The sequence below is a fragment of the Microcaecilia unicolor genome, chromosome 10 (assembly GCF_901765095.1).
Source record: "Microcaecilia unicolor chromosome 10, aMicUni1.1, whole genome shotgun sequence".
Taxonomy (NCBI): domain Eukaryota; kingdom Metazoa; phylum Chordata; class Amphibia; order Gymnophiona; family Siphonopidae; genus Microcaecilia; species Microcaecilia unicolor.
The window spans coordinates 179752625-179780330 of NC_044040.1; the positions used below are offsets into that span (position 1 = coordinate 179752625).

The 27706-nt window shown below is 43.4% G+C and overlaps 1 protein-coding gene across 3 annotated transcripts in view; it reads right to left on the reverse strand.

The window, feature by feature from the left end:
* The window catches only part of WWTR1 (WW domain containing transcription regulator 1), a 199231-nt gene that overhangs the window by 23752 nt on the left and 147773 nt on the right, over positions 1–27706 (reverse strand). For all 3 annotated transcript variants that reach the window (XM_030215722.1, XM_030215721.1, XM_030215723.1), the window contains one exon: positions 13094–13299. In XM_030215722.1, coding sequence (XP_030071582.1) covers positions 13094–13299 — 206 coding nt within the window. The remainder of the gene's footprint in view (positions 1–13093; positions 13300–27706) is intronic.

Sequence of the window (27706 nt, forward strand, 5' to 3'; positions counted from 1 at the left end):
TCTATATGCACATCATTTATATGTATCAGCGTGGAAGTGTACTAAAATTACTGTATTTTTCTTTTTAGAAAATATTTTTCATGAGCCACCATTCTTCCTAGAGTGGAAGTAATATTACTTAACCAAAACCACACGTAACAGCGGTAACAACAATGCTAGTGCACCTGATTACATCTGTCTCATTTGTAGGAGTACTACCCAGCCTTTCATGATTTTACTTTTCATAAATCTGTGATCCTTACTCTTATCCATGCACGTTTTCCATAGAGCCTAGCCTAAAGGGTTCCACAGATATCTCCACTTTCTTTCCTGGGAAATTCATTAACCCTCTATCAAAACTATCCCATTTCTGCTGGCTCAAACAGAAACTCCCCCTCTCCAACCAACGGAGGGAACTCCCTGAAACTCATCTTCTTCCCCGGCTGGGTGTGTCTCTCCAGAGCAGCAGCAGCTGGTGGGTCAGGAAGGGCTGGAAAGGGCCAGCCTGCCAGCAGCTGCTGACAACTCAAAGGAGATATGTGAGGACTGCCAAAAGAATTCCACTCCCTTTCACCCAAACCCTCCACGCCTCACCTCAAGTCGCCTGGCAACTAGGCCAGCACTTACTCAGCAGTTTTCTCAAGGCTGGTTACATTAAGAGAAGCAGAAGCCCCTGTAGTGAAGGATTAGCTCATAAATAACAGGGTTTTACACAAAGAAGGCCCAGAGGGCCTCAAGCTATCGATGTAGAGAGAAAGGAAGTAAAATTCTTTGAGAGGGGGGAGGAGAGCTAAAAGTCACCCCACTTAAATGGCTATTACTACTTTGCAACAATCCTGAGTCAGGCAGGGATTGCCAGTTCATGTCTGCAGTTTATCACTCTGCTCAGAATTATTTTGCTTTTAACAAAGAATGCTATTTGCAACCATATAATGGTTCAAATGGATTTAATGATTCAAGATTCCTGTTTCTCAAGACAAAATAGGGCAGATTTCAGAGTCTGGCAGCTTTCTTCTGTTGCTTTGTGAGCCTACTTTTGCAGCTACCCAGATTCCCCTCTCCTCAACTATTATTTAATCCCCACTCCTGTTTAGTTCAAGGGGGAAATCACAAAAATGTTCTGTTAAATCCCACTCTACTCACTGATTTTTGAGCTAATATAGCCAGAATGATCCCTGATAAACTGCTTTGGGAAATACAAAGGTCACTGTGCAGCTCACCATAGCTAGGGCCTTAAAACAAGGACAGGGAAACATCTTGACTTGAGGACCATGTTGGGAGCTATACCTAGGGTGGGGGCTGCTTGAGTTTTAGGGTCTGAGGAGCAAGAGGGATCCATCCAACCTCCAGTAATCTCTCATCCAGATTCAAGCATTCCCCTCATTGTTCCCTGCCCCCAGCCAAGCCTAATCAGATCCAACATCCATTCACAATCCTCTTCCCACCTAGCCTGTAGTATCTTCATCCTCCCCCCCCCCCCCCCAAATCTATATGGTGAGCACAAACTTCTAAAGGCAGTTTGCTTCTCTGCCTTCCCCTCCCCAACATACAACTCTATGACTATGTGAAGGTGACTCTGTACCTCACAGAAAGTCCCATTTACCTTTGATGTGTGCACCTCAATATGGGAGGAAAGAGCGTTACGGTGGCACATGGGGGGAAGGGGGAATAGGGACACAGAAATGGGAAATGCTCAACATGTTGGGAAGACAAGAGTGATGCTGGGTCAAACAGATAGGGGCACAGAAAGAAAATGGATGGTGGACGTGGAGAGAAAAGTGCCAAGTGGACAAGGAGACTCTGGCAAGACAGTTAAGAGAAGAAAGAAGAAAGCAGAGACTAGGACCAACATAAGATAAAAAATAAAATGACCAGACAACAAAGGTACAAAAAAAATCATTTTATTTTCTATTTATTGATCGGAATATGTCAGTTTTTGGAATGTGCATCTGAAAGAACTAGTTTTAGATAAAGCTGAGGCCCACAAGAAAAATCTCATTCATTGGGCCTTCAATCATCAGTATTGCAGTGGTAAACCTCCAGTATTGAGATGGGCCACCCTTGGCATCTCTGAAGATAAAGAGACCTAATCTCATTAGCTTTTCTTCTTTTGAGAGTCATTCCATCCCCATTATTCCTTTAGTCACCCTTCTCTGTATCTTTTCTAATTCTACTAGATCTCAGATGCAGCAACCAGAATTACACAAAATACTGAGGGGGCAATTCTATAGGAAGCTGTCATGATTTAGGCAGCAAGACCACATGTAACTTTGATGGTATTCTAGTAATTAACCCATATATGTGGATACATAACATGTATAAATGCCATAGTCTGTAACTGTGCTGATCTTTGATGGTGCGTACTTTGCAGATGGACATTCACGTGGGTGAGGCACACAAATATCCACGTACATTATAGAATACTATGATCTGCATGCATTCACCTAGGTGCAAACATATACACTAGCTCTATGACTGGGGTAAGTATTTCCGCAAAAAAGGTTCCATACCGCCACCCACTGACTTAGCGGTAAGGTCTCACGCGCTAACCGGGCGGTAAGCGTTCAACGCATGTCAACTGCCAACTACAGTCGGGAAAGCACCACGCGGTAGAAAATAGAAAATATTTTCTACTGTGTGTTTTGGGCAGATGCCAAAAATGGAATTACCGCCCGAGGCACACGGTAGCCGGGCGGTAGTGCCAATTTGATGCACGTTGGACACGCGTAGGCGCCTATGTGCCTTTGTAAAAGGGCCCCCCCAATCTTTCCCTGTCCAGTTTTGAATGGCAAGTTCTTCATGGGAAGAAACCTTGCTGCATCAAGAATAATTCCATATGACAGTTTGCAAATAATAATTACGCAATATACCTTTACTCTGTTTCTTAGAGTTGTCCTGCAATTTCACACTGTTCAGAGGCTTAATTGGTTTTAAAAATACATCTTCAGTTCTTCCCGTCACTCTGAGGTAACCCTGCATCATTCTGCTCAGTCTTATTATAGATTATCCTAATGGCCGTTTGGATGAATTAGTACTAAATTGTTAGACAAAAGGGGTGGTGTCACTACACTGCTGCTAACATTTCTCTATATGCTCTGACCCCATTTCCACCACACACCCAAATTACAGGGTGGCCCATGCATGGTAATTACTATGTTATTTTACAGCAGCTTCAAGACACGAAATGTAATTACTGCAATAACTCGTGCAAAGCAGACAATTTTGGCACAACCCCTATACATGGAGGATGTATATGAAGATGTGATCTATCTGCTGTGTAACTGGAGGTGGAAACCACAGGTTCCTGTTTGTTTTCTACATAATCTTCTCTGAACTGTTGGATCTTATTTTCTAGGTTCACTTTCCTTCATCAATTGAACTATTCGGTGGCATGACGATAAGGGGATGGATTCCAAAATGGCATTTTCCAGGTTTTTTGACTTAGAGTTTCTGGCTTTACCAACCAGATCCTGATCCTCTGGAAGTTCACCATCTACAAAGTCTAGAGACAAAGCATTTCAAAGAGAGAGACAGTATTACACTTGAGGGAAAATGTGCAGCAAGATAGAGGCACAGGATAAAAAGCTACAGAAATGGAGAGAAGTAAGAGAGAGACAACGGAAAAGGGAAGGGGAAAAGTGAAAGAGGAGGCTGCAGGACAGTGGCGTAGGCAGACACCTAATTTTGGGTGGGCACAGAAACCCCACTCCCCAACTCTCTGCCCAGCAACTCTCTCCCTCCCTACAAGTGATCTCAACTCCCCCCCTCCCCAACACACACAAGGCAATCTGGGCTCTCAAGCCCCTTTCTCTTTTAAAGGCCAATTCTTCACTGGCAGTGAGCATCAACCCATGCTTGCTGTTCAGTGTTGGTCACAGCCTTCTCTCTGACAGAACTTCCTGTTTCTGCTTAGGCGGGCCTGCATCAGAAGGAAGGCTGTGAGCTGTCACTGCTCGTTGCTGGTGAAAAAGAGGCATTTAAAAGGTATGCAGGGGAGGGATACTGGGATTTTTCAGCTGGTGGGTCTTGAGGATCATAGGTCTGCTCCAGGGGAGAGGAAATGTGAAGGCACAAGGCAGAAAAGAGGAAAATAATGAGAGTCAAGCAGGTAGCGAAGGAGATGTATGTTGGAGCGGAGGGAAGAGAAAAGGAGAGAGGAAGCAAAATGGTAGTATAAGAAAAACATGAAAAAGAAAATTGAAGAAGAAAAGAGTGAGAAATTTTGGTAAGAGTGGAGAAGGGAATTGATAGGTGGTATAAATAGAATTGAAGCAAATTACACAAAGGAAAGGGAGTGACTGGAACAGAATGAAAGTCTGGTGCAAGGACAGAGGCATAAAAGACTGAAAAGGATAAGCCAAAAGACTGGGTAGACAATGTCAGACAAAAGAAATAGCAAAACATACAGAAAGATTTACCAACAAAGCAAAAGAAAGGAAAACAGAAGGAAGAAAGAAGCATGAAAAATATAGAAAAAGATACAGGCAGCAAGACAAAAAAAGTAGATGAAAAACAAAATTAGGAAAACTAAATAAAATATAGACTAAAGGCATATGAAAGAACCAGGAACAAAAGAAGACCAGGTAAGAAATGAAACACAAAGAAGAGATGTCAGCAGTTGGGTAAAAAGCTAGGAAAAAAAAAGATAGACTGAAGTATGAATATGAAAAATAATTTTTTTTAAATTAACAAAAATTAAAAACTAACATAAAGAGAAAGATGAATCCCAGCATGATTGTAGATATTACATATACAAGAAGACAAAGTATAGAAGCTGAATGAATTACAATTTACTTGCAGAGGTCCAGTTTACAAAATAAATAGGACTACATTCATGCACTGTTTTGCCTGCTCATTTATTGTAATACAAAGAAAAATACAAGAAGGCAAAAGCAGCAACAAAATCATGGGAGAAGTACACAGGATCCTTAGCGACTGGAGAAGCATGGTTAAAGCCAAGATCATGTACAGTCTGCACTTCTGCAACGGGCAGGGAAAATGGCCAGACTTGATGGCCCCTTGCACTCTTTATGTGATAACAAAAGATAGTAACGGAAGAGCAAAATTCAACTTAACACCTTACTAGAAATGGTTTGCTCTAAAATTTGAGAGAGAACACCCCACTTAAATCTAATTATTAATATATAAATAAGCCTCAACTACTCACGGAAAGTCGGTGACTTTTACTCTTAGAAACTCCAATAGGGTTGACTCTCATTGGCTCCTGTAATAAGCTGCAAAAACAGCAGTAGAAAACTCCTCCATAAGGAGAAAGAAACACTACTGAAAAAAGCAGCCACCACAGTGTACAAATAACTATCGACTTATGGTATCTTCTCAACTCAATTTTCTATAATGATACAAAAATCAGTTCCATAGGAAAGAGCTAGGCTAACCAAAAAAAAATTCATTACCCCGACAAGGGTCCTCTTTGTTTCGCTAAGCTGCTTCAGGAGGAGGAACTTTACAGATTCAAGATGGCGACAAGGCATGTAAGACACTGAACTGACTAACCTCCAATCACACAAAGATGAAATTTAAAGGAACCTGACCTCGTATTAGAACACCACCTCCTATTCAATAGATCCATTCATTCCTATGGGGGCCACAGTTTGTAACTGATAAATCCCATGTTGCTCCCGCTGTTGTAATATTTTGGAAATATCACCTCTTTGACTGTTATGTGGGATATGATCAATCAGTAGAGGAAAAAAGCAGAACCTCTCGCAGATGGTGTCCAGAGAAGATCTTTATTAAGATCAGTCTTCAATACAAACAAAGGGGATCTGACACGACTCGTGTTTCGGCCCTACCAGCCTGCATCAGGGGTCTAGGAAACTACCATCTCAAACATATTCCCAGACAAGTCATGAAACAAAGTCTTCTATTGGCAATCTCTTTAAATGTAGAGCTTTTATGATTTTTCTTAATTTTTCCAGCTCTGGGTTGTATGTCACTATAAGGGGGATTCTGTCTGTGGCTTTTCTTTCTTTGTACTGGATATGCAGGAAGCCCTGGATATTCTAACAACTGAATTAGAGACTCGTTTTTGTCCTGGGACAGCTTCCACTAATTTTCTTATACAATTAGTATCTGTGACCATCAAAAAGAATTATTTCATGTTTGATAGAAAATTATTTCAACAATTGAGGGGAGAGGCAATGGGGGCATCGTTTGCTCCTTCTGTGGCCATCCTTTTTATGGTGCATTTCCAATGTATTAGTCACCAAACTGAGATTGTTTTTTTGGATGTCCGTATGGAATTAGAGTGTGGGAAATTCAGGATGACAGTTTATTCTAAACCCACGGACCGAAACTCCCTCCTTACATTTGATAATATGCATCCAATTTGCATCAAAAATAGTTTACCGATTTCTCAGTTTTTTTAGTGGAGGAGTGGCCTAGTGGTTAGGGTGGTGGACTTTGGTCCTGGGGAACTGAGGAACTGAGTTTGATTCCCACTTCAGGCACAGGCAGCTCCTTGTGACTCTGGACAAGTCACTTAACCCTCCATTGCCCCATGTAAGCCGCATTGAGTCTGCCATGAGTGGGAAAGTGTGGGGTACAAATATAACAACAACAACAAAAAAAAAACAGAAGGCAGAAGGTTTAAAGGACATAATTATTACTGGAGGTTATCCTAAGAAAATCGTGAAAATGCCTTTAAAAGAGTGCTTTTTTTTAATAATCATTTCAATCTTACAATCAAGCAATGCTTGTACAGAAAAGTTAGTTATTGTTAATTACATAAAGTAAAAAAATTATAAAGAAATTACATCCTATATTAATAAATTGCACCTCCTTCTGGATGCCTGGGTTCGTAACACAGTTCCCATTGGTCCGCCCTGGGGATGACGTCACAAGGTGGACCAATGGGAAGTGAGAGGGAAGGGAACCCAGCAGCAGCTACCAGAGGTGAGTTAACAATCCCCCCCCCCCCCGACTTCCATGACCCCCTCCCTCCTTCAACTCTCCGTCCAAGTTCCACGGGCTCACTCCAGTCCGGCGGCGCCCCCCTCCTCCAATTTCCGCCGCCCACCGCCTCCCTCCCTCTCTCTCTGTGGCCTCCGAGTGCAAGCAGGATGTATGCCCTTCTGCAAACAGGAAATGAGGGCGGGACCAGAGGAACAGCTGAAACAGAAGCGAAAGCGAAGGCAGTCTGAAGCGGCGTCCGTGTGTGCTGCACTTCACTATTGCCGGCAGAGCAGGAGGTAAAACGTTTTAAACAACAGCCGGCACTTACGAAGGGGAGAGGCAGCAGCACACGTCCTGCTTGCACTCGGAGGCCACAGAGAGAGAGGGAGGGAGCCGCGGGGTTGTGGAACTCGGACGACAGTGGGTGCGTGGAACTTGGAGGGCACGGGATGAGAGGGGGGGGGAACTCGGAGGAGAGGTAGGGGGCATGGAACTCAGAGGAAGGCAGGCAGGTAGGGGGCATGGAACTCGGAGGGGAGGGGGCCTGGAACTTGGAGGACAGAGGGAGGTAGGGAGGGGGCCCTGGAACCTTGCTAGCGCCCATTTCCTCTCTGTTGGAAACGGGCCTCTTTTACTATTTAACATATAACTGTCCTCAAATCCACTATGTGAGATCCAAGATTGCAAAAGTGGAATTATTGTAATCTAACATATTTAAAGAAAATATCACCCAAGCAGTCCTGAAGAGCCATATTTCATTCCTAGAGCTATATTAACAAAAACATCCAATAATTGACATTAATATTAATATTAACTTATCCCCCCAGATCTCCTGGTTACAAGAAACTCAGTGAGTTGTGAGGGCTCAAAAAACACATATTTAGTTAACTGATAGTGGACTGCACATTTGCATGGATAATGTAAGAAAAAGGTAGCACTAGTTTGAAGTACCCCTGGTTTAAGTAGCAAAAATTGACGTCTTCTTTTTTGTGTCTCTCTTGATACATCTGGGAATATACGTATTTTGAGTCCCATGACATCTTTGTCTTTACTTTTGAAAAACATTCTCATCAACCATATCTTGTCCGGCATTAACGCAACAATGGCCAACAGAGTAGAGGAGATTATTTTTTCAGAGTCCGATGACTCCAGAATTGCTGATATATCTAAAGGTAAATCATCTTGTGCAGGAATCTCTTGGCCTCCTAATGGTTTACTTGGCAAGTAATATATTTGAGAGAATTTCTTTTATATATCTCCTTAACATTTCCCTAGGTGATATAGTCCACCTTAGGGAAATTCAAAAATCGTAGATTATTACTTAACAAGTTATTTTCCATTGATTCAGTTTTCCTACACATATTCATAGAATCTTTTATCATAGTTGCTTGTATTTCTTGTACTTTTTCAACAGTTTTCTCCTGTATTTCAACTTTCTCAGATAACGTTTTAACATCAGTCTCAACAAGTGTTAAATTCTCCTTTAAAGTTTGAGTTTGAGATTCCAAAGCCTGAATTTGAGGACACAAAACATTTCCCAGATTAGCTATCAAGGCCCACAGATTATCCAGGGTTACCTCAGATGGTTTTTCTACTAAAAAGGAAAAAGCAGATGGAGTCTGTACCTTCTGGATTAATGAAGGAGCTCTCAACTCACCGCCTGTAGCCAGGAAATCTCCCACAGCAATAGATGACCCTTTCACAACTCCACGAGGTTTCAAACCATTTGAGCCCCCCAGATCCTCCGAGAGTTGTTCTTGTACCTCTCGTCCCTTCTCAGCTACACACTCTGGTTGTAGAGAAGTTGACGCCGCCAACGGGGAGCTGGCGCTCTGGGGCTGAGGGAGAGGTGCTCTATGGTCGGGGCTTAGCATGACCTCTAGCACTGGCGTCGCTCCAGGGTCTCCACTCACTCTGGGCGTCGCAAGCGTGCCGCCTCCCGACCTATTCAGCACTTCAGAACTCTGCACAAAAAGGTCCATCGGTCCAGCCGTAGGGGTAGAAAGCCGACCAGAGGCTGAGGCGGGAGTCAACTTTCCCCTGCGCTTCGGCATTGCAGAATTGGAAAGAGTAAGGCAGCGACTTCACCCACTCCATATTCAAGCAGCCATCTTGGATCACTGTCTTTTTTTTTTTTTTCTTCAAAAGATTGCTTTTTAATAGCAGAGATTTGTCGCTTCAACTGAGAAATCACACTTTTGAAGATAACAACATTATGTGTATTTTAAAATACACAGACTTCATTAAAGTAGCCAAAGTAGTAAAATGACATGGGGGCAATGTTATCAGTTCATGAAGTTTTTTGACGATCCCAGTGTGTGGTTTCTTTGCTTGCAACAAAAATCTAGCTGATATTTTGTCAGTTTCTGATATATGGTCAGAGTGCAGCAGTGAACAATTTGGACATTGTAAATGTGGACATTGTTCTTTATGTGGGATCATGGAAGGGGGTAAGGAGTTTTGTTGGACTCTGGGTAATAAAACTGTTCAGAATTACAGCACCACCACTTGCAGCACCAATAGGGCGATATATATGATACAGTGCCCTTGTGACCTGTACATAGATCAAACTAAGCGCAAATTAAGAACACGGTTAACTGAACATAAACATTGTTTAAAAGCTTTGTGAGCCTCTACAGCCTCTACTCCAGGAGGATGAATTACTGAAAGAGATATTCCCATCCCCACCAGTGTTAGTCTTCCGACAGCCACCCAACTTAAAACATAAGCTAATCAGAAGTAAGCTCCCAACACAGACTCAAAAAGAAGAGAATGGCACAAATCTTTGCAATATATCCAGCTGCAAACTATGCCAAAACATTTCAAAGGACCCCACGGTCATTCACAAAGGAAATATATTCAACATTAAAGAATCTTTCACGTGCTCATCTTCCAATGTGGTATATATATATCATTCAGTGTAAAAAATGCAACGAAGGCTGCTACATTGGAGAAACAAGTCAGATGCTAAAGAAGAGATTTAATTTACATAGACACCACATGAAAAATGCTAGTACCAATCAGGATGTCACCTCTGTGGGGCAGCACTTTACAAAACCAGAACACTATACCAGTGATTTCATGGTAAGAATCCTGAAAGGGAATTTTAAAACAATATAGGAATGCAAGACCTTTGAAGTCAGAATGATTAAATATTTTGACACCCACCAGACAGGACTTAACAAAGATCTGGGTTTTCTAGCCCATTATAAACCATAAAATTGTACTGCTTTGTCACCCTCCTATCTCCATGCATATCTTCCTGTCCCTCATCCACCCGACTCTTCCTGTCTCTCACCTATCCACCCTCATCCTGTTAGACTGTCACTGAAATGCTTTGATGTTTCACTTATATATACTATCATCTACCAACATTTGCTTATTTCTGATCTGACAAAGAAGGGCAACCTTCGAAAGCTAATCAAGAAATGTATTAAGTTATGTCCAATAAAAGTGGACTAACACGGCTACCACACCTCTGCATATCCAATGTAACTAACAACACAGAACCTGCGATAGTTCCAAGCTGTGTGAGTTGAACCAACTTAGGAAGCAGAGATTATGACATCACATAACGATACTATCCATTTCTTGAACAGTATCTTTATGTGAAGTCATAATCTCTGCTTCTTAAGTAATTTTCAGAGAATTATCAGCCAATCGGCTTTCTCTAGTTCTTAAAAGGCCATACACTCTCTATCCCAGCTCTTTCAGTTCTGCCTTGTGTTGTCCTGTTGTTGCATGTAAGGTCACTTAAACTTCCCCACCTACTGCGAAATACAGGCCATTGTTCCTGACCATATGATTTAACCTGAACAAAACAAATGGTTATTTTTTGACATTTTTCAGTTTTTGTTTTAAATTTCTTTTGATTTATTCATGCTGGGCATTTTTATAAATAAGTTATATTCGTTCTTGATTTATTCAAAAATATGTTCTGTCATACTACAACAAGTGTATGTAAGTGTACGTGATTCTTTGGGAGGCTGTTCTGGTCTGGAACACAGTGTCTCAGTTTTGCTCCAACTTACAAACTGTTCCAGAATCCACATAAGGCACATCTGATAAGAAAAGAAACACTAAACGCACGCAAGACTGACTTTCTGACAGTGCAAGCCAAATCTTCAGCAGCTCTGGAATACATAAACTTATTCTTGGGATTGAGAGTCATAAAACCAAGTTTGTTGGAAGACAGTAGAAATACCTCTTAAAATCTATGGACCCCATGGACAGGAGACTGTACAGATTTCCAGTTTTCATTTTATATATTTGAAATGTTTAAAGAAAGAAGGTACATATATATTTCAGTTACATAAGCTCAATAAGGGCCCCAATGGTAGGGCAATTACTTTCAAGAGGTGCTCTTCTACAGTTTGTCATAGGTCAAGGGGCCAAGGAGACCATGTTAAAGGTCACTAGATGGACCATTCTGGTTTTGTCTGATGTAATTTGCTATCATTATGGCATGGACTACAAGTTCCAGTAAAAGGGCCAGCAGAACAGCCCAGAGGCTGAGGAATCACATCCTGAAATGAACTGTTTTCACCTAGGCATGATTTAATTCTTTCCTTCATCTGTGGATAAAAATCGTAATAGGCCATCTGTAAGAACATACAGTTACATGATGACACCATGCAGATTGTTTTTTTTCCTAAAAAAACTGCAGAGGAAAGTTTAGTAGTCCAGTAATTTATGATCCTCTACGTGGGGGTTAGATAATTGGGGGGATTAGAAATTCTGTAAATTATAACTCAAGTAACGTCTGAGTCCAAATGGAACATTAATGTAAACCGATTACGTTATGTAACTTTCTATCTGTTCTCTTCACGTCAGGATTTGTATATAATGTTTTAAAACTTTAAACTTCATTGTGGTCCTCCCTAGAATGGCTGATTAGCTCCAGAAGGCAGAAAAATAATTTCACATTTAAAAAAAAAATTAAACGAATATCTTAAAAAAGGAAATAACTATTCTCAAGTCACTCAGTAAGCAGCAGTTCCTCTAATGAATATTAATTGTGGGTATCCTGAAACCAGAAGCGGAGCCAGGTTGATGGCACGGGGGGAGTGAAAGCAGCGCAACAGCGGACTTCTGCTGGCGCGTACATTTGCAATGCAACACGTTGAGAAAAAATAGATGCCGGCGCAACTCCATTTGGGGGAACAGCCGCTCCCCTGGCGCACCCCTAGCTACACCACTGCCTGAAACCTGACTGGTTAGGTGTGTCCCAAAGGATGGGTTGAGAACCATTGATCTATGGACATAAATATGCCTTCATTTGCAACAGCTCTCAAGCAGGCGTAAATGATTGTGTTTACATTCAAGGTGAATTCTTGACCACATATGTATTTTATAAAGTAGATGCCTACTTCACTATATAAAATATTCTGTAGGTGCCTATCCATTGTATGTTATAAAGTTACTCTTATTAGATACTATAGGCTATAAGAGATGTTTAGTTGAAGATCGGTTTAGGATGTTCTGTGTGGGAGGTCTTTTTTTATGGAATACTCTACCTTTAGATTTAAGGAAATTAACATCAATTATCTCTTTTAGAAAACAGCTTCAGCAAGCATATGCCTTGTGATGATCTGTAAAATATTTTATATTTGATATTTATTGCTGTATGGTTTTTGTAATGCATGTTGGTTGCAGGGGCGTAGCCACTGCTCCAGTTTTGGGGGTGCTCAGGGGTGGACTGGAGGGCAACGCATTGCTCTCTACCCCCTCCCACACGCTAACCATACCTTTGCTGGCAGGAATGCCAAGGCCTTGCCAGCCAAATAAATACAGTGCCCAAGCCATTCCCCTCCTCATCACACTGCCTCCCGCCTGCAAACATCGTCACTGTGCCTTCAATGGCCAACGCCTGGACTTTTCTACGCACGCTCAGAGCATATGCCCACTGACACATGCCAATAAACTGGCGTAAATAATCACGTTTTAACATCAGGCATACCAGTGCAGACTTGTTAGTATTCTATAACAGCATCTTCGTGCAAGGGTGCTGTTACAAAATTGGTGGTCAGTGCACCTAACTGGAGGTGTCCACTTATAGATCCACCCCTACAGTCCCAGCTGAAGAGCTGCTTTGACAACACAGCTATGAGAGCTCAAAGTTAGAACAGCTTAAAGAACACCCCTTTTCCATCTCCACATACTGATCCACAACAAAGAATGGGATACTTCCTGGTCTTACCTGTCTCATGAGCTCCTCCTGACGCATCCTGATTCGCTCTCTTTCCATCTGGATTCTCTGGAGTCTCAGCTTCTGCTGCTGCTGCTGCTGGGAAGTCAGTGCATTGGGCAAGTTAATCATCGCTGCTTGGGGATTCTGGGTAGGATGATTCTGCTGTGACAGGGTTGTGCTGGATGTCATTTGTTGCTGATGCTGGTGATTCATCACTGACAAAAGGATGGATACGCAAAATTATGACCAAATATATCACATCAGACTCAATGGTGTACCACTGTCAGATCTGTATCATGCTTTTCAGAAGTTTGACAGCTGTTACATTACACATAAATGGCAATTAAATAACAAGACACCTACATTTCAGTGGAGTAGCTACGGGTGGACCTTGGTCAGGCCCACCTAGTCTAGTGGCCCAAAAGGCCCGCAAAACACCCCAGTGATGGCGCCTCACACCCCTTTCTACCTCTTCTCAAGACCTGGCATCTGTTTGTCTCTTTCTGAACCCGCCTCCCCAATCTACCTCACAGCCGTTGCCAGAGGTGATTCCTATAGGCAACCTGCACTGACCGTTCTGGCTTCCCTCTATAATGCCCTGCCCTCGATGATGTCACTTCCTGTTTCTTCACTGTTGGGGACGCAGTAGAGTGAAGTCTGCAGGACCTATGCAGGTTTCCAACAGCAGTGTTTCCAAGTTTCCAAGTTTATTAGTACTTGATATACCACCTAGGGGACATTCTCAAGTCAGTCCTGGACATCCATAATAAATATGCATGAAAGAGATTTGCATACAATGGAGGCAGTGTATGCAAATGAATCTCATGCATATTCACTGTGGATATCCAGAAAACCTGACTGGATTATCTCCAGGTTTGGTCTATCTTGGGAAAAATCACCTCTGGTGACGGCTCTGATGTAAAGAGGGCAATGGGGGGGGGGGGGGGAGTTCAGAGACAGATGGACAGATGCTGGGCTGTGGCCGGTGGGGGGGGAGGGGAAGAGGGAGCAAGATGAAAACATGTGAGTAGGGACAGAGGGGATAGGGGATTTAAGAGAAGAGAAGAGAGAGGGAGAAATGGCCAGGGTGGAGGTGAAGGTTTAAAAAAAACCTATGTACTGTATGTATGTACGGGGGTGGTGTGAAGGGCCCACCCAGGTTTACTCTGGGTCCACCCAAAATGGCAGGTCTGACTATGCCCCTGCTACATTTATGCACCATGTGCACATGTAAATTTATAGGATGCCAGACGTTTCTTAGTAAGCGTACACATACGCAAATGTGCTAGAAAGGTGCCTAAGCGTTATTCTGTATGGGTGCTTGTAATGTAAATGGCATAGGAAGGAATTCAAAAAGCATCACTGAACCTTAAGATGCCGAAAAATTTTTGCCACCAAGCACTATTCTATAAAAGGCACTCACCCTATACAGAATAGCGCTTAGGTACGGATCCCACGCCTAACTTTTGGGCACTGGACTTATGCCTGCTAAAACCAGGTGTAAATGCCGGTGCTCAAATGCTGTAATTCTGTGAGCAACTTTTTGCTCAGGGAATTATGGACACGCCCCTGGCCATATCCCCTTTTCAGAAACGCACTAGAAAAGTTGGGTACTGTTCCTTATAGAATACCACAGCCAGATGCCTGCATTAACTTCTGATCAAAGCCAATTAACTGCAATAATTGGTTGTTAGCACCCAATTATTGCTAGTTAAGTGTTCATTAATCAATTTACCCAAGTTGCGCATGCAACTTGGGTAACTTTCAGCACGCAACTTTGGGCGCGATACTAACAAACATGTAAACAGCAAGTGACCGTACTCACTTGCAAATGCGCAGTACAGACTTCCCTCTCTGTCCTGCCCTCGCGTCAAGACGTCATGACGTCAGAGGGTGAAACAGAGAAGGAAACGGAGTCGAATTGTTGGACGCCGACGCTGCCACCTGGAAAGGAACATCATGTGAAACAACCTCCACCCCCCCCATCCCCGCTGCCGCTCCCGCCCCCCACCGTATCGGGCCCCCTGCACTGACCTGACAGCGCCTCTCACCTCCTTGTGGAAGCGCTGCAGGCAGCAGTAGAGCCATCTGCTGCTGCCTGTAGCGCTTTCACACGGAGGTGAGAGGCACTGTCAGGTCAGTGTAGGGGGCCTGGCATGGAGGGGAGAGGGAGCGGCGGCAAGGAGGGTAGCTGGACATGGGGGGAGGGCAGGGGGGAAAGGGCATGGTTGCTGGACATGGGGTGAGAGCAGAGCAGAGAGGAGGGTTGCTGGATATAGGGGGGGGGAGGATTGGTGGACGGGGTGAGGCCAGGGGGAAGAGGAGGGCTGTAATACTCCCCCATTTTACGGGCTTAACGGCTAGTACTATACTATGTATTGCTTATAGTCCGTAAACACCTGAACAGTTTGATGCGGATTACATAAAGAAAAAAAACTGGACCACAACCGTCCAGGAAAATACATATTATAACCTAACAAAAAACAAATATCAAAAATTTCTCAAAAACCAAGTTTCTAAATAGTAGTTAGAACCAATATGAATTTCCAAAGGTAACAGGTTCCACAGTGCTGCAGCTTGATAGTATAGAGGAGAATTAAATATAGATTTATATTTAAGATGTCTAATAGATGCAAAATGCAGTAACATCAAATTTCGCATATCATATGAAGACTTAAAATGAAGCTCACTAGCCAAGTCAACAAGATAAAAAGGCATGGCTATGCAACCACATACTATCGGTACACTCATTACCAGAACAATAAAGAAATACCATAGTGTCAAAGACTTAAGTGTGAAAAATGTTATTTACAGCACTGCGTGTATTTACAGTATTTCTCCAACAATCATCTACAAAGCAAAACACAAAATAAATACCTGTAATGTGTTGTACAGCCATTGCTCATTTTTTAAAGTCAGTTTTAGGTTACTGATACCTTTTTTCTCCTTGCAAAAATCAGCCAACACCTAAGATGCATGATTTTTAAAGGTTCAGCCGCATGTTCCTCCATAAATCTGATAACTTTATCAAGGGAAGCAACTGCTTCCGCAGGCATAATTTTCATAGTCGGCACATCGTCGCCTTCATCGTCCTCATGTCATTTTATGTCTCACCTCTGTCGCACTTGGCCCGGAAAGGAAGTTTGTTGTAGCTACCGCCAGGTCATTTCTGGTACAGCCTACCGTGCATTCATTTTTTGATTTTGGGAGGCAGGTTATTACCGTGTATAAAGCGATTAAGTGCTTTAATGGTGCGCGTACTAACGGTGCTCCACTGTATCAATGTTTCTTTCATGCAAGAGATCTGTTACCTCTTTGCACCACTAAAATACACAGATAGAGGGCAATTCTCTAACTGGCACCACAATGTAGGTGTCTCAATGCTGCACACTGAACACTAGTTCTGTAAAGGCATCTGGGCACCAAGATGCCATTAATATAACACTAGTGTAAGTGGGCAACACCATGCATGCACCATGCCAATGTCAGGCATAAAAGGGCGCACTTAAGTGCAGCAAGCTATGCAGTATTCTAAAAGCTACAGTTAGAGACACGCCCATGCCCCTCCCAAGCTCCACCCACATGCATGCCCCCTTGTAGTTATGCCAAACAAGTTGTGCGCCTACCTTATGGAATGAGGAGAAGAATGTTGTGTGTCATTTCTAAAATGGCTGCCGTCACTTTTCAAAGGATGTTATATATTTACCAGCGACCCTGTAGCATGAGCGTAGCCAGGCCTGCTATTTTGGGTGGGCCCTAAGTTAACCTGGGTGGGCCTTTCTCACCCCCACCCCTGTAAATACATACAGTTTTTTAAAAACTTTCCTTCTGCCCCTGCTTTTGTCATCTTTCTCCCCTCCCCCCCAGCATCTGCTCCTCCCCCATCCCGGTCTACCTCCAAGCCATCACCGGCAGCAATTCCTGTAAGCAACCTGCACCAGCCCTGCAGGCATCCCACTACCGTATCTTTGCCAGTGAAGAAACAGAAAGTGGCATCATCGAGGGTGGGATGCGGTAGAAGGAACCTGCAGGGCTGGTGCAGGTTGCTTACAGGAATCGCTGCTGGTGATGCCTCAAAGGTAGATGGGGGGTGGGGGAATTCAGAGAGAGATGGGCAGCTGCCATGAGAGCGAGAGAGAGAGGACTGAGGCACCGCCAATGAGGTGCTTTGGGGACCACTAGACTGGGTGAGCCTGAGGCAAGAATGGGTGGGCCTGTGCCCACCCAGGCCCACCTGTAGCTACACCACTGCCCTGTAGAAGTTCAAAAGTTGCAAGGGTAATGCCAGACTGAAAATACATATGACTACCCTGGCGCTATGAACATAGTGAAGGGGTGGAGAGAGGGCGGAGCAAGAAATTATCCATATAGAAGTGATATTCAGCCAGTGCTCAATGCCAGGCCTAAATTAAATAGAAAGTGTTAGTGGTGCCAATTCTATTATACATCTATTTCGCAGTACTGACTTTACATATAGCTGCAGCAAATACTAGTAACATAGTAGATGACGGCAGAAAAAGACCTGCATGGTCCATCCAGTCTGCCCAACAAGATAAACTCATATGTGCTACTTTTTGTGTATACCTTAATTTGTATCTGCCATTGTCAGGGCACAGACCGTATAAGTCTGCCCAGCACTAGCCCCGCCTCCCCCCATGGACTCTGCCACTCAATCTCGGCTAAGCTTCTGAGGATCCCTTCCTTCTGAACAGGATTCCTTTATGTTTATCCCAAGCATGTTTGAATTCCGTTACTGTTTTCATCTCCACCACCTCCCGTGGGACAGCATTCCAATTATCCACCACCCTCTCCGTGAAAAAATACTTCCTGACATTCTTCTTGAGTCTGCCCCCCTTCAATCTCATTTCATGCCCTCTCGTTCTACCGCCTTCTCATCTCCGGAAAAGGTTCGTTTGCAGATTTATACCTTTCAAATATTTGAACGTCTGTATCATATCACCCCTGTTTCTCCTTTCCTACATACAGCTTTTAAATTATTACAGTTACTAATAAAAATCCAGCCCTTTAGTTAATGCTCTAATTTCAATTTATATTTTAATTGAAAAGTTCCAGTGGGTGGCTTCTAATCAAAACATTTCAGCATATTCTGTTAACTGCGCTTGAAACTTCTTGAACCTTGCCTTTGCTGTGTTGATCCCATAATCCTATGCCAACTGATAGGATATTCCCTCCCTGCCAGTAGCGATGTGCAGAAGGCAAAGATCTTTGGCTCATCTGGCCTTTTTCCTCATTAACACTTTAAACGCACACTAATCAACTTAACGCACATTAATTTGTAGATTTAAGTGTTTTAAACCAATTTATCGTGCACTAAATTTTTTTAAGGCACACTAACAAACCAAATGTGACTAATGAATATACATCCCTACATGCCAGTTCTTATGATATGTTTATTAGTACGTGTATCTACAACAAAACATTTCTTCTTAATGTTGCTGATACTTTGTGTAATGTGGACCAAGATTAATCAAACTGATACCCCCTTTTCATAACAGGATATTCATGGTTTATCTAAAGTGTTCTCACAATCAAAGAACACAAGTGAAATCATTCTGTTCAATATAAACACTGTTCTGGAAAACTCCGGCAATAGAGTACAAATCATCTTCCTTTTGGCATTAAAACACTAAACCAGAGAAGAATGTAACTGATTTTTTTCCAAATGTAAAACTGACCTAGTCCATCTTACTGAAGAAATAGAACGTTATGCACAACATGAGAAGAGCATGTGATTTGCCCAGGGCCAGTGCAAGGATATTAGGTTAGGGGTCCTAGGCAAATCTTTAGCCTTGTGTCCCCCGTAATTAATTTCCCAGCCCCTTGGGCCCTCCTAACAATAATTATCACCCCTAACATGACACCTCCCAGAAGAATCTGTTATTTCTTTAACTTTGTGGCTGTCAGGACCTATTGTTTTGCTCTGATGGCAGCTGCACTTCAGTGCTCTCCCTCAACCGACCCCCCCTCCCCCCAACCCACCTCCAGAAGCTGCTGCCCTGGCCAACTGCCTAGTCCTGCATAATGGTTGGGCCAGCCCTAGATTTGCCAGCACTCTTTATTAGGTTGCCACTACTTTCTGCAAAGAAACAGTGAGCTGGCAAAGTCACTAGAGTCCCTGGAGTTCACTGCAACAAGTTTCCATCAACGGAAAATCTGACGCCCGTTATTACATCGAGATTTTAATGAACCTGCCTATTCTGCATCTGACTGATAAAGGATCACTGTCAATCAGCAACATTTCATATTTTGATACATTCTACTCTTTGCCTGGGTACATTATGGATTATGGAGTGATCCTTTTTCATTAGGTCTGCAAAAAACCAGAGCATATATCAATATAGTCCAGTAAGGGTTGGGGGGGGGGGGGGGAATGGACATAGGTGCAGAGTTGGTGTTAAAAGGTGGCAAACAGGGTAACTGCCCTGAGCCTCATTGCCAGAGGCAGCCTCAGATCTACCGCAAGTTGAAAGAGGCATAGTCTGCAGGCAGGCTTTGGAACCCCCTCTTAAGTTGATACGCTGAGGCCCCTGAATATAAGAAGGCCAATGTCTTAGATTACTCCATACTATTTAAAATCCAGCCTAACTGGGCTGTTTCTTTTCTAACTTGCTAAAGGAGATGATAATAACCCTTAAAAACTTGTTACAGATAAATATATATATATATTTCACACGCTTGATATACCTCATATGGCCTAACACAGGCTTTGCATTTACAATTGCCATTGCTACACGAAAGCGTTTTTTTCAAACTTTATTCAGCTCAGAAGAAAAAAAAAATTCAAGGCTAAGAATGGAAATAGGAAGGTCACAGGGCTACTTCCAATCAGTTTCTTATCAGCAGGTTGAAGTGGACTACAAACTACTTAGCCCTTATCATTTATGGACCACAAGCAGTTAGGAAAAGAAATCCACCATAGTTCTCACTGCTTGAAGTCGGCCCAAAGACTGGATTGTGGCAACCTTCCAGAAACATCAGTTGAAGGTTACTGCTCATCCTCATAGGGTACCTTTTGTAAGATATACCCTATACAGCAAGTTGCACTTTCCTAACAAGAGAGACTCAAGTTAGCCACTACCATTATGGAAAAGAGTGTTTACTTTGATTCTTTCCCAAGAGTCATGAGTAGGGAACTCGTAAATTGCACTTTTCTACTGTTGATTTATTGTCAGAGAGAAATCCAGCTCTCTGTTGGTGTCCTGCTGCCTGACAAGAATGAGTTGGATGGAGCAAGCCCTGACCCTGACAACATATGACCTGCAAGTGATACGAACAAGAAAAACAAGAAACGAACAAGCTGGGTCTTCTGCAAAATGGCAAGCCTTACTTCAGTGGTGTTTCCTGAAAGGCAAAATTAATGTTCATTGCAGCAAAACCACAAATAGAACTAAAACAAAATCAGCAATAGAAAATGTTCAAGTTCTAGATAGCACTTTTAGTAAAACAAAAATGCTTCCAGAAACAAAATTTTGTTATACACTAGCATCAAAGGACTCACTTTTGGTGTACCGCCTGTACTTTCAACAGAACAAATGTTTTACCAAGCCCTGGGGCATCTTTTATAGAGCTGTCCAGAGATGAGAGACACTGTAATACTGCTGCTACTATCCGGGGCAAGTATAGTCTCCCTGTAATGATACTGAGGTGAGTATTGGGACTATTGTTCCGCCTATTCTCTGATGTCATTTCCTGGCATATGACTTCACAAAGGAATATGACACAGAGTGGCACAGGTCTGTTCACTTTTTTTTCCTGATTTTCCGAAAACTCAAGATGCTGTTGAGTTAGTAAAAGTTGGCTAACTAATCTGTTAAATTTAGGTTTGTATACTTCCTGTTTGCATTTGATTGAGGTGTGTCACCAGTATTTTTTAACCAATTTGAAAGTTGCAATAAACAAAAATAAATACATCAATAAATTGTTCAAGAGAAATACGTGCACTCCACTAAATAACCACCAATATATCATACTCTAACCACTTGGTGGGAAAAGCCAAAGAAAACAAAGAAGAACAATCAAACCGCTAAAAGGGAAAAACAAAATGAAGAAAAAGAGGGCAGCTTGCAGTAAATCAGGTCCTAATAACACACAGAACAAACAAATATATATTCACTGAAGAGTACTAGAAGTTACTGGACTCTTAATGGCTACAAAAGCTGAGAGTTCTGAGGGATCAGAAAAGATATAATAAACACTGTGAAAAGACATGGATGTCTATGAACAAATGTAGTCCCCAAGTGCAACACCTGGGGTCATATCATAAGAAACTGTTTCCTTCTCTTTTGCATCAGATGAGAAACAGCTGGATATATTTGTATCTTTAAAAACAACACATTCTTATCCTATATAATAATTTGCACCTCCAACATTCTACATCTGGATGCCTGGGTTCATAACACCCATTCCCACTCATTGCCCCGCCCTCGCATCAAAACGTAATGACGCCAGAGGGCGGAACAATGAGGGGGAAGGGAATGCAGGAGGCGAGATTATGTCAGGAGGGAAGAATCGCCAGGCAGCTCTCGGACGGTCCATCTGCTCCTTCCCACCCTCAGCTCCCTGATCGACAGCCAGCCAGAGAATGTTCAGGTACAAATCGAGGGGAGGAGAGAATCGCTGGACATCAAGGAGAAGGAGGGAGAGGAGGGAAGGGGAGGGGAGGAGGAAGGGGAGGAAAGAGGAGAATTGATGGACATGGATGGGAGGACAGTAGAGTAATAAATTTGAGAGATTGGAGGTACAGATGGAGCTGTAAACCTCAGAATTTAAGTATTTTTTAAACATAATCTATTTTTAGGAAGTAATTTTTAATAATCTAGGCAGGGTCAATGGCCAGGGTGGATAAGACAGAAAATTACCAAAAGCACCAATGTGCTCCACACTGCTGATAGTGCCACAGAGGCAGTAGGAATTCCATTAGGTCCCAATATGTCTGCCAGTGTTTGGCCATATCATTGAGTTGAAGGGGGCGTGTGCCCCACCCCCACACAAGCAGCTAAAACTTCAGAGAGCCCTTATCTCCTGGAACTGAGGTGATTAACCCAGACAACAGCCTGATGCTAAGTGCAATAGCTGACCCCAGATGGGAAGCAGTCTTTTCCTTACGTTAACCCTGTCCTGAAAGATTTTGTAATGCTTTTTTATGATGTTTGCCTTTATATATATATATATATATATATATATATATATATATATATATATATATATATATATTTATATATTGCCTGGAGGTGGGTATTGGGTATATCTACTATAATAAAACGCAGCCTCAACGTTCTGAGGACACTGACGTCACTGAAGTCACTCACACACCGGTTCGTAGTTTCATGGTGGTGAAGCCACCACCACAACATCTTCATGCCCCGCCCTCGCGTCACACGTGATGACGTCGAGGGAGGAACATGAAAACAAATTAACGCACGGGGAGCAAATCCCAACCGCACGGGGAGCAAATCCCAACCACCACTGACGTGCACATGAACCCCGCCCCTTTTGCCACATAGCCCCGCCCACGGTAGCACACGCTTAACTTCACCAACCTCCCTCCCTTCCTGTCACCTCCCCTCCCCTTACGCGTGTCTCCCTGGTGGTCTAGAGTTACCTGTTCCGTCGGCCCAGGAAAGAAAGAGCCCCCTCTTTCCTCCCGTAGCGGTGGCTTCCTTGCTGCATGGTGTGGGAGTCCAGCTCTCGGCGTTTCAAAATGGCCGCCGAGAGTTCAAGCTGCCTCGCGAGACTTCAACTCTCGGCGGCCATTTTGAAACGCCGAGAGCCGGACTCCCACACCATGCAGCAAGGAAGCCATCGCTACAGGTGGGAAGAGGGGACTCTTTCTTTCCTGGGCCGACGGAACAGGTACCGTAAGGGGAGGGGAAGGGAGTCCCGTGCCCGCTAGCGCCCGTTTCATCGGCGCCAGAAATGGGCCATTTTTACTAGTGAACAGAATGTTTGCTTCTTATCCCAACTCTACCCTGCCCATGTTCTTTGAAGTTCACAATCCATGCCTGGGCTGTCTGTAACAAAGCCGCCCACCCCTCAAACTTCCCCAGGACCAGGCCTCCTTGAACCTCTTTGGCAGGAGGAGGAGGGGTGCTTAACCTCCTGCAAACTTGTTCTCAAACTGTCAAACTGGTGCTTTTGCTTTCACAATTCTGCTTCACATTTTGACCTGTACGTGGACAGAGCCTGCATGATTTTAACAATACTGGGCAAGACAGCAGGAACTTAAGAACTAACAGAAGGGTAAGGGTGGGTAAATTAAACTTCCAGAATCTTGGGTAAACAATTTTTTTTTTGGGTGGGGGGAGCAAGGATGGTGGAGTTTGTGAGGGTTTGTTGTTGTGTCTTCAAGGCAGGAAAACAATCAGTTTCTCTAAATAGCCTTTTTTTTGTGTTAGAATGGTTGCCAAAGAGGTTAATATAGTTACCCTGTGATGCAGCGTTGGCGTGCCAACCTTTTCTCTCCCACTCTAATGTCATTAATTTTCTCACAACCAAATAGTATGAGAAAATTAATGCACTTTAGTTCATAGTGGGGATATTTATTTATTTGTAACATTTGTATCCCACATTTTCCCAGCCATTAGCAGGCTTGGAAGCTCATTATCCCTCTTTTTTTAAATAACATGTGTTTGAATTTTTCCCCAATCATATAGCAGCAGCATATTTTCTGGTGTACCGCAAACTTAAGCAGTCACTTCACTGGCTTCCTATCTGTTTCCGCATACAGTTCAAACTCCTCTTATTGACCTATAAGTGCATTCACTCTGCAGCTCCTCTGCAGCTCCTCAGTGCGGTTCCCCACAGGAGGCTCTTGAATAAACTAGAAGGGCTGAAGATAGGACCCAAAGTGGTGAACTGGATTAGGAACTGGTTGACGGGCAGACGCCAGAGGGTGGTAGTGAATGGAGTTCGCTCGGAGGAGGGAAAGGTGAGTAGTGGAGTGCCTCAGGGATCGGTGCTGGGGCCCATTCTGTTCAATATATTTGTGAGTGACATTGCCGAAGGGTTACAAGGTAAAGTTTGCCTTTTTGCGGATGACACCAAGATTTGCAACAGAGTGGACACCCCGGAGGGAGTGGAAAACATGAAAAAAGATCTGAGGAAGCTGGAAAAATGGTCTAACGTTTGGCAATTAAAATTCAATGCGAAGAAATGCAAAGTGATGCACTTAGGAAGTAGAAATCCAAGGGAGGCGTATGTGTTAGGTGGGGAGAGCCTGATAGACACGGACGGGGAGAGGGATCTTGGGGTGATAGTATCTGAGGACCTGAAGGCAATGAAACAGTGCGACAAGGCGGTGGCCGTAGCGAGAAGGTTGCTAAGCTGTATAGAGAGAGGTGTGACCAGCAGAAGAAAGGAGGTTTTAATGCCCCTGTATAAGACGTTGGTGAGGCCCCACCTGGAGTATTGTGTTCAGTTTTGGAGGCCGTACCTTGCGAAGGATGTTAAAAAAATGGAAGCGGTGCAAAGAAAAGCTACGAGGATGGTATGGGAGTTGCGTTCCAAGACGTATGAAGAGAGACTTGCTGACCTGAACATGTATACTCTGGAGGAAAGGAGGAACAGGGGTGATATGATACAGACGTTCAAATATTTGAAAGGTATTAATCCGCAAACGAATCTTTTCTGGAGATGGGAAGGCGGTAGAACGAGAGGTCATGAAATGAGATTGAAGGGGGGCAGACTCAGGAAAGATGTCAGGAAGTATTTCTTCACGGAGAGGGTGGTGAACGCTTGGAATGCCCTCCCGCGGGAGGTGGTGGAGATGAAAACGGTAACGGAATTCAAACATGTGTGGGACAGGCATAAAGGAATCCTGTGCAGAAGGAATGGATCCACAGAAGCTTAGCTGAAATTGGGTGGCGGGGGGAAGAGGGGTTGGTGGTTGAGAGGCTAGGATGGGGAGGGCAGACTTATACGGGGTCTGTGCCGGAGCCAGTGATGGGAGGCGGGACTGGTGGTTGGGAGGCGGGAAATACTGCTGGACAGACTTATACGGTCTGTGCCCTGAAAAAGACAGGTACAAATCAAGGTAAGGTATACACATATGAGTTTATCGTGGACAGACTAGATGGACCGTGCAGGTCTTTTTCTGCCGTCATCTACTATGTTACTATCTCTCACTACATTCCTCCCCGGGAAATCCGTTCACTGGGTAAATCTCTCTTATCTGCACCCTTCTCCTCCACCGCTAACTCCAGACTCCATTCCTTTTATCTTGCTGCACCATATGCCTGGAATAGACTTCCTGAGCCGGTACGTCAAGCTCCATCTCTGACCGTCTTCAAATCTAAGCTAAAAGCCCACCTTTTTGATGCTGCTTTTAATTCCTAACCCTTGTTCACTTGTTCAGAACTCTTATATCATCCTCACTTTAATATTCCCTAACCTTTTGTTTGTCCTGTTTGTCTGTCCTAATTAGATTGTAAGCTCTGTCGAGCAGGGACTGTCTCTTCATGTTCAAGTGTACAGCGCTGCGTACGTCCAGTAGCGCTATAGAAATGATAAGTAGTAGTAGTAGTACTATACCCTTAAGCACTGTGAGGAGAAAGTAGAAAAGCAGGAGATTAAGAGAATCCTTGGGTGCAGGGGGGAAGAGAAATTCTGTGCAGTTCAGGGCTCTTCTACCTCGGCCTTCCTAAACAAATGAGCTACCAACCACTTTCACACTCTGCATCAACTGGGACTGGGAATACTCTTGAGAGGTGATGGTCCCTGCATAAGGCTGGAAATAGGGTCCATGATTGCAGAACATCCAGAAAAAGGTCCAGCCCATAGTCCTTGGACTAAATCAGCCATTGCAATGACCAGAATAGATATGTTGGGCTGAAGGAAAGTAGGGGTAGTGGGTAATATGAAATAGGTGGAAAATTCCTGGGTAGGTGAAAATGAAGGTTCATGGCTTCAAATACCCGCCCTGATTCCAATGGAGCTGAAGAGCAAAATAGAGGAGATACAAAGTGCCCAAAAACACGATCTGCTTATCCTCATGTTTCAGTAGAAATCAGGTAATTATATATGTTACTTAAACCTGGAGCAGTTTTTCATGCCTCTCCATCATCGTCACTTGAAATAAGTGCCCAGAGCACCATAATATTTCTGCATTTGGCAGCACAGAAACGGGTCACCAATACATATGTATGCATGGCTCTCTTGAAGGAATAATTTCAAATATAAACAAGCAGGATTAACAGAGAGACAGGAAATAACATCACTGGTGACCTCTGGGCAACCACAGGCTCAGTTCAGAGACACCGTGTAATTAGGAATGGGAAAAGGCTGCTCTATAAGAACTGCGGAAGGATTCCCAAAATGGCTTTCCAATTTGATTTCGGCAATCAACACTGAAATGTTTAATTGCACTGTAGCTCATGTGTGACCAGATTTCTTTGCTTCTGTAAAAACAGCCCCTGCAGCTCAGGCCCCTTCTTAATGCATTCTTGTCTATTTTCAGCGAGTTTCTGTTACGCCTTCAGAAAGAAAAGGGGTGCGATGGCTTTGCCATGAAAGGCGAGGTCTATAAAAACTTTCACTCATTTTTTTTGATAATAGAAAGAAGTAATGTGACATCTCTGATAGATCTACGGAAACAAAGAGCAGTAAAACTTTTAAAATATCCTATTTGTCAACACAAAAGAATAGGATGAGAGGAGAAGATAGAGAAGGACAAAAAAAAAAACATTATAAAGGATTGCGCAACACGGCATTTACTGAACGTCCAAATGTCGAGGATTGCTGTCTGGGCACCAAGACCTGCAGGGAAATGGCAGCCAAAACACACAGGTGGAAATCGTTTCTGGCATATGTGCCAGCCCACCCGACTGTACCAACTTCTGTTATTTCACTATAAGCAGTGCCTGGACCCAGTTAGGGAATGTTTTTCCCTTCTGGAGTATTGGGCAAGTCTGTGCCATAATTCACGTAGGCTGATCATAATCAGGTGTCAGGCAGTGCAGTCAGATGAAAACCACATGTGCACAGAGGTGAAGTGAAAAATCCGGCCATACTCTTCTGCTTCTGACTTAATCATGATACTGTGGATCTGAAGATAGAAAATTAAAAAAAAAAAAAAAAAAAAAAAGCTCTCTCTCTGCCAACAAAGAACTGCTTGTTTCACTTATTTCCCAGAAATAGCATTAGCCTTCCAACAAGGTCAGCAAAAACGCCGCTTTTCAATTGGGGTGTGCAATGTTCCAAAAATCTGCAAAGTATTATGAAAAAAAAAAAAAAAAAGATGCACTAACCCTCTCCACACAAGCCCCTTTTATTCTGATTTCTGGGCCATCAGCAACCACACAGTAATTTCTCAGACAGATACATTGATGCAAGGTTCTTTGCTCTTCTGCCACCATTTACATATGCAATGAAATGTCACAGCTCCACTGGCTCAGATGAATTGGACTGCTTTTTAGCACAAAGAGGGAAAAGCTTGCATTCTGCTTTACCCTGGTAAGCTCTGTCACCATCCTGGGAGCTCTGCCCTCTGTCACCAGCATGTGACCAACAGGACTGACAGCATTGGACGGTTCCCAGATTCACCCTTGCTCCTGGCAATTGCAGCAGCTGTGCAATCTGACTTGTTCCTGATTTCCTGTTTCCGGC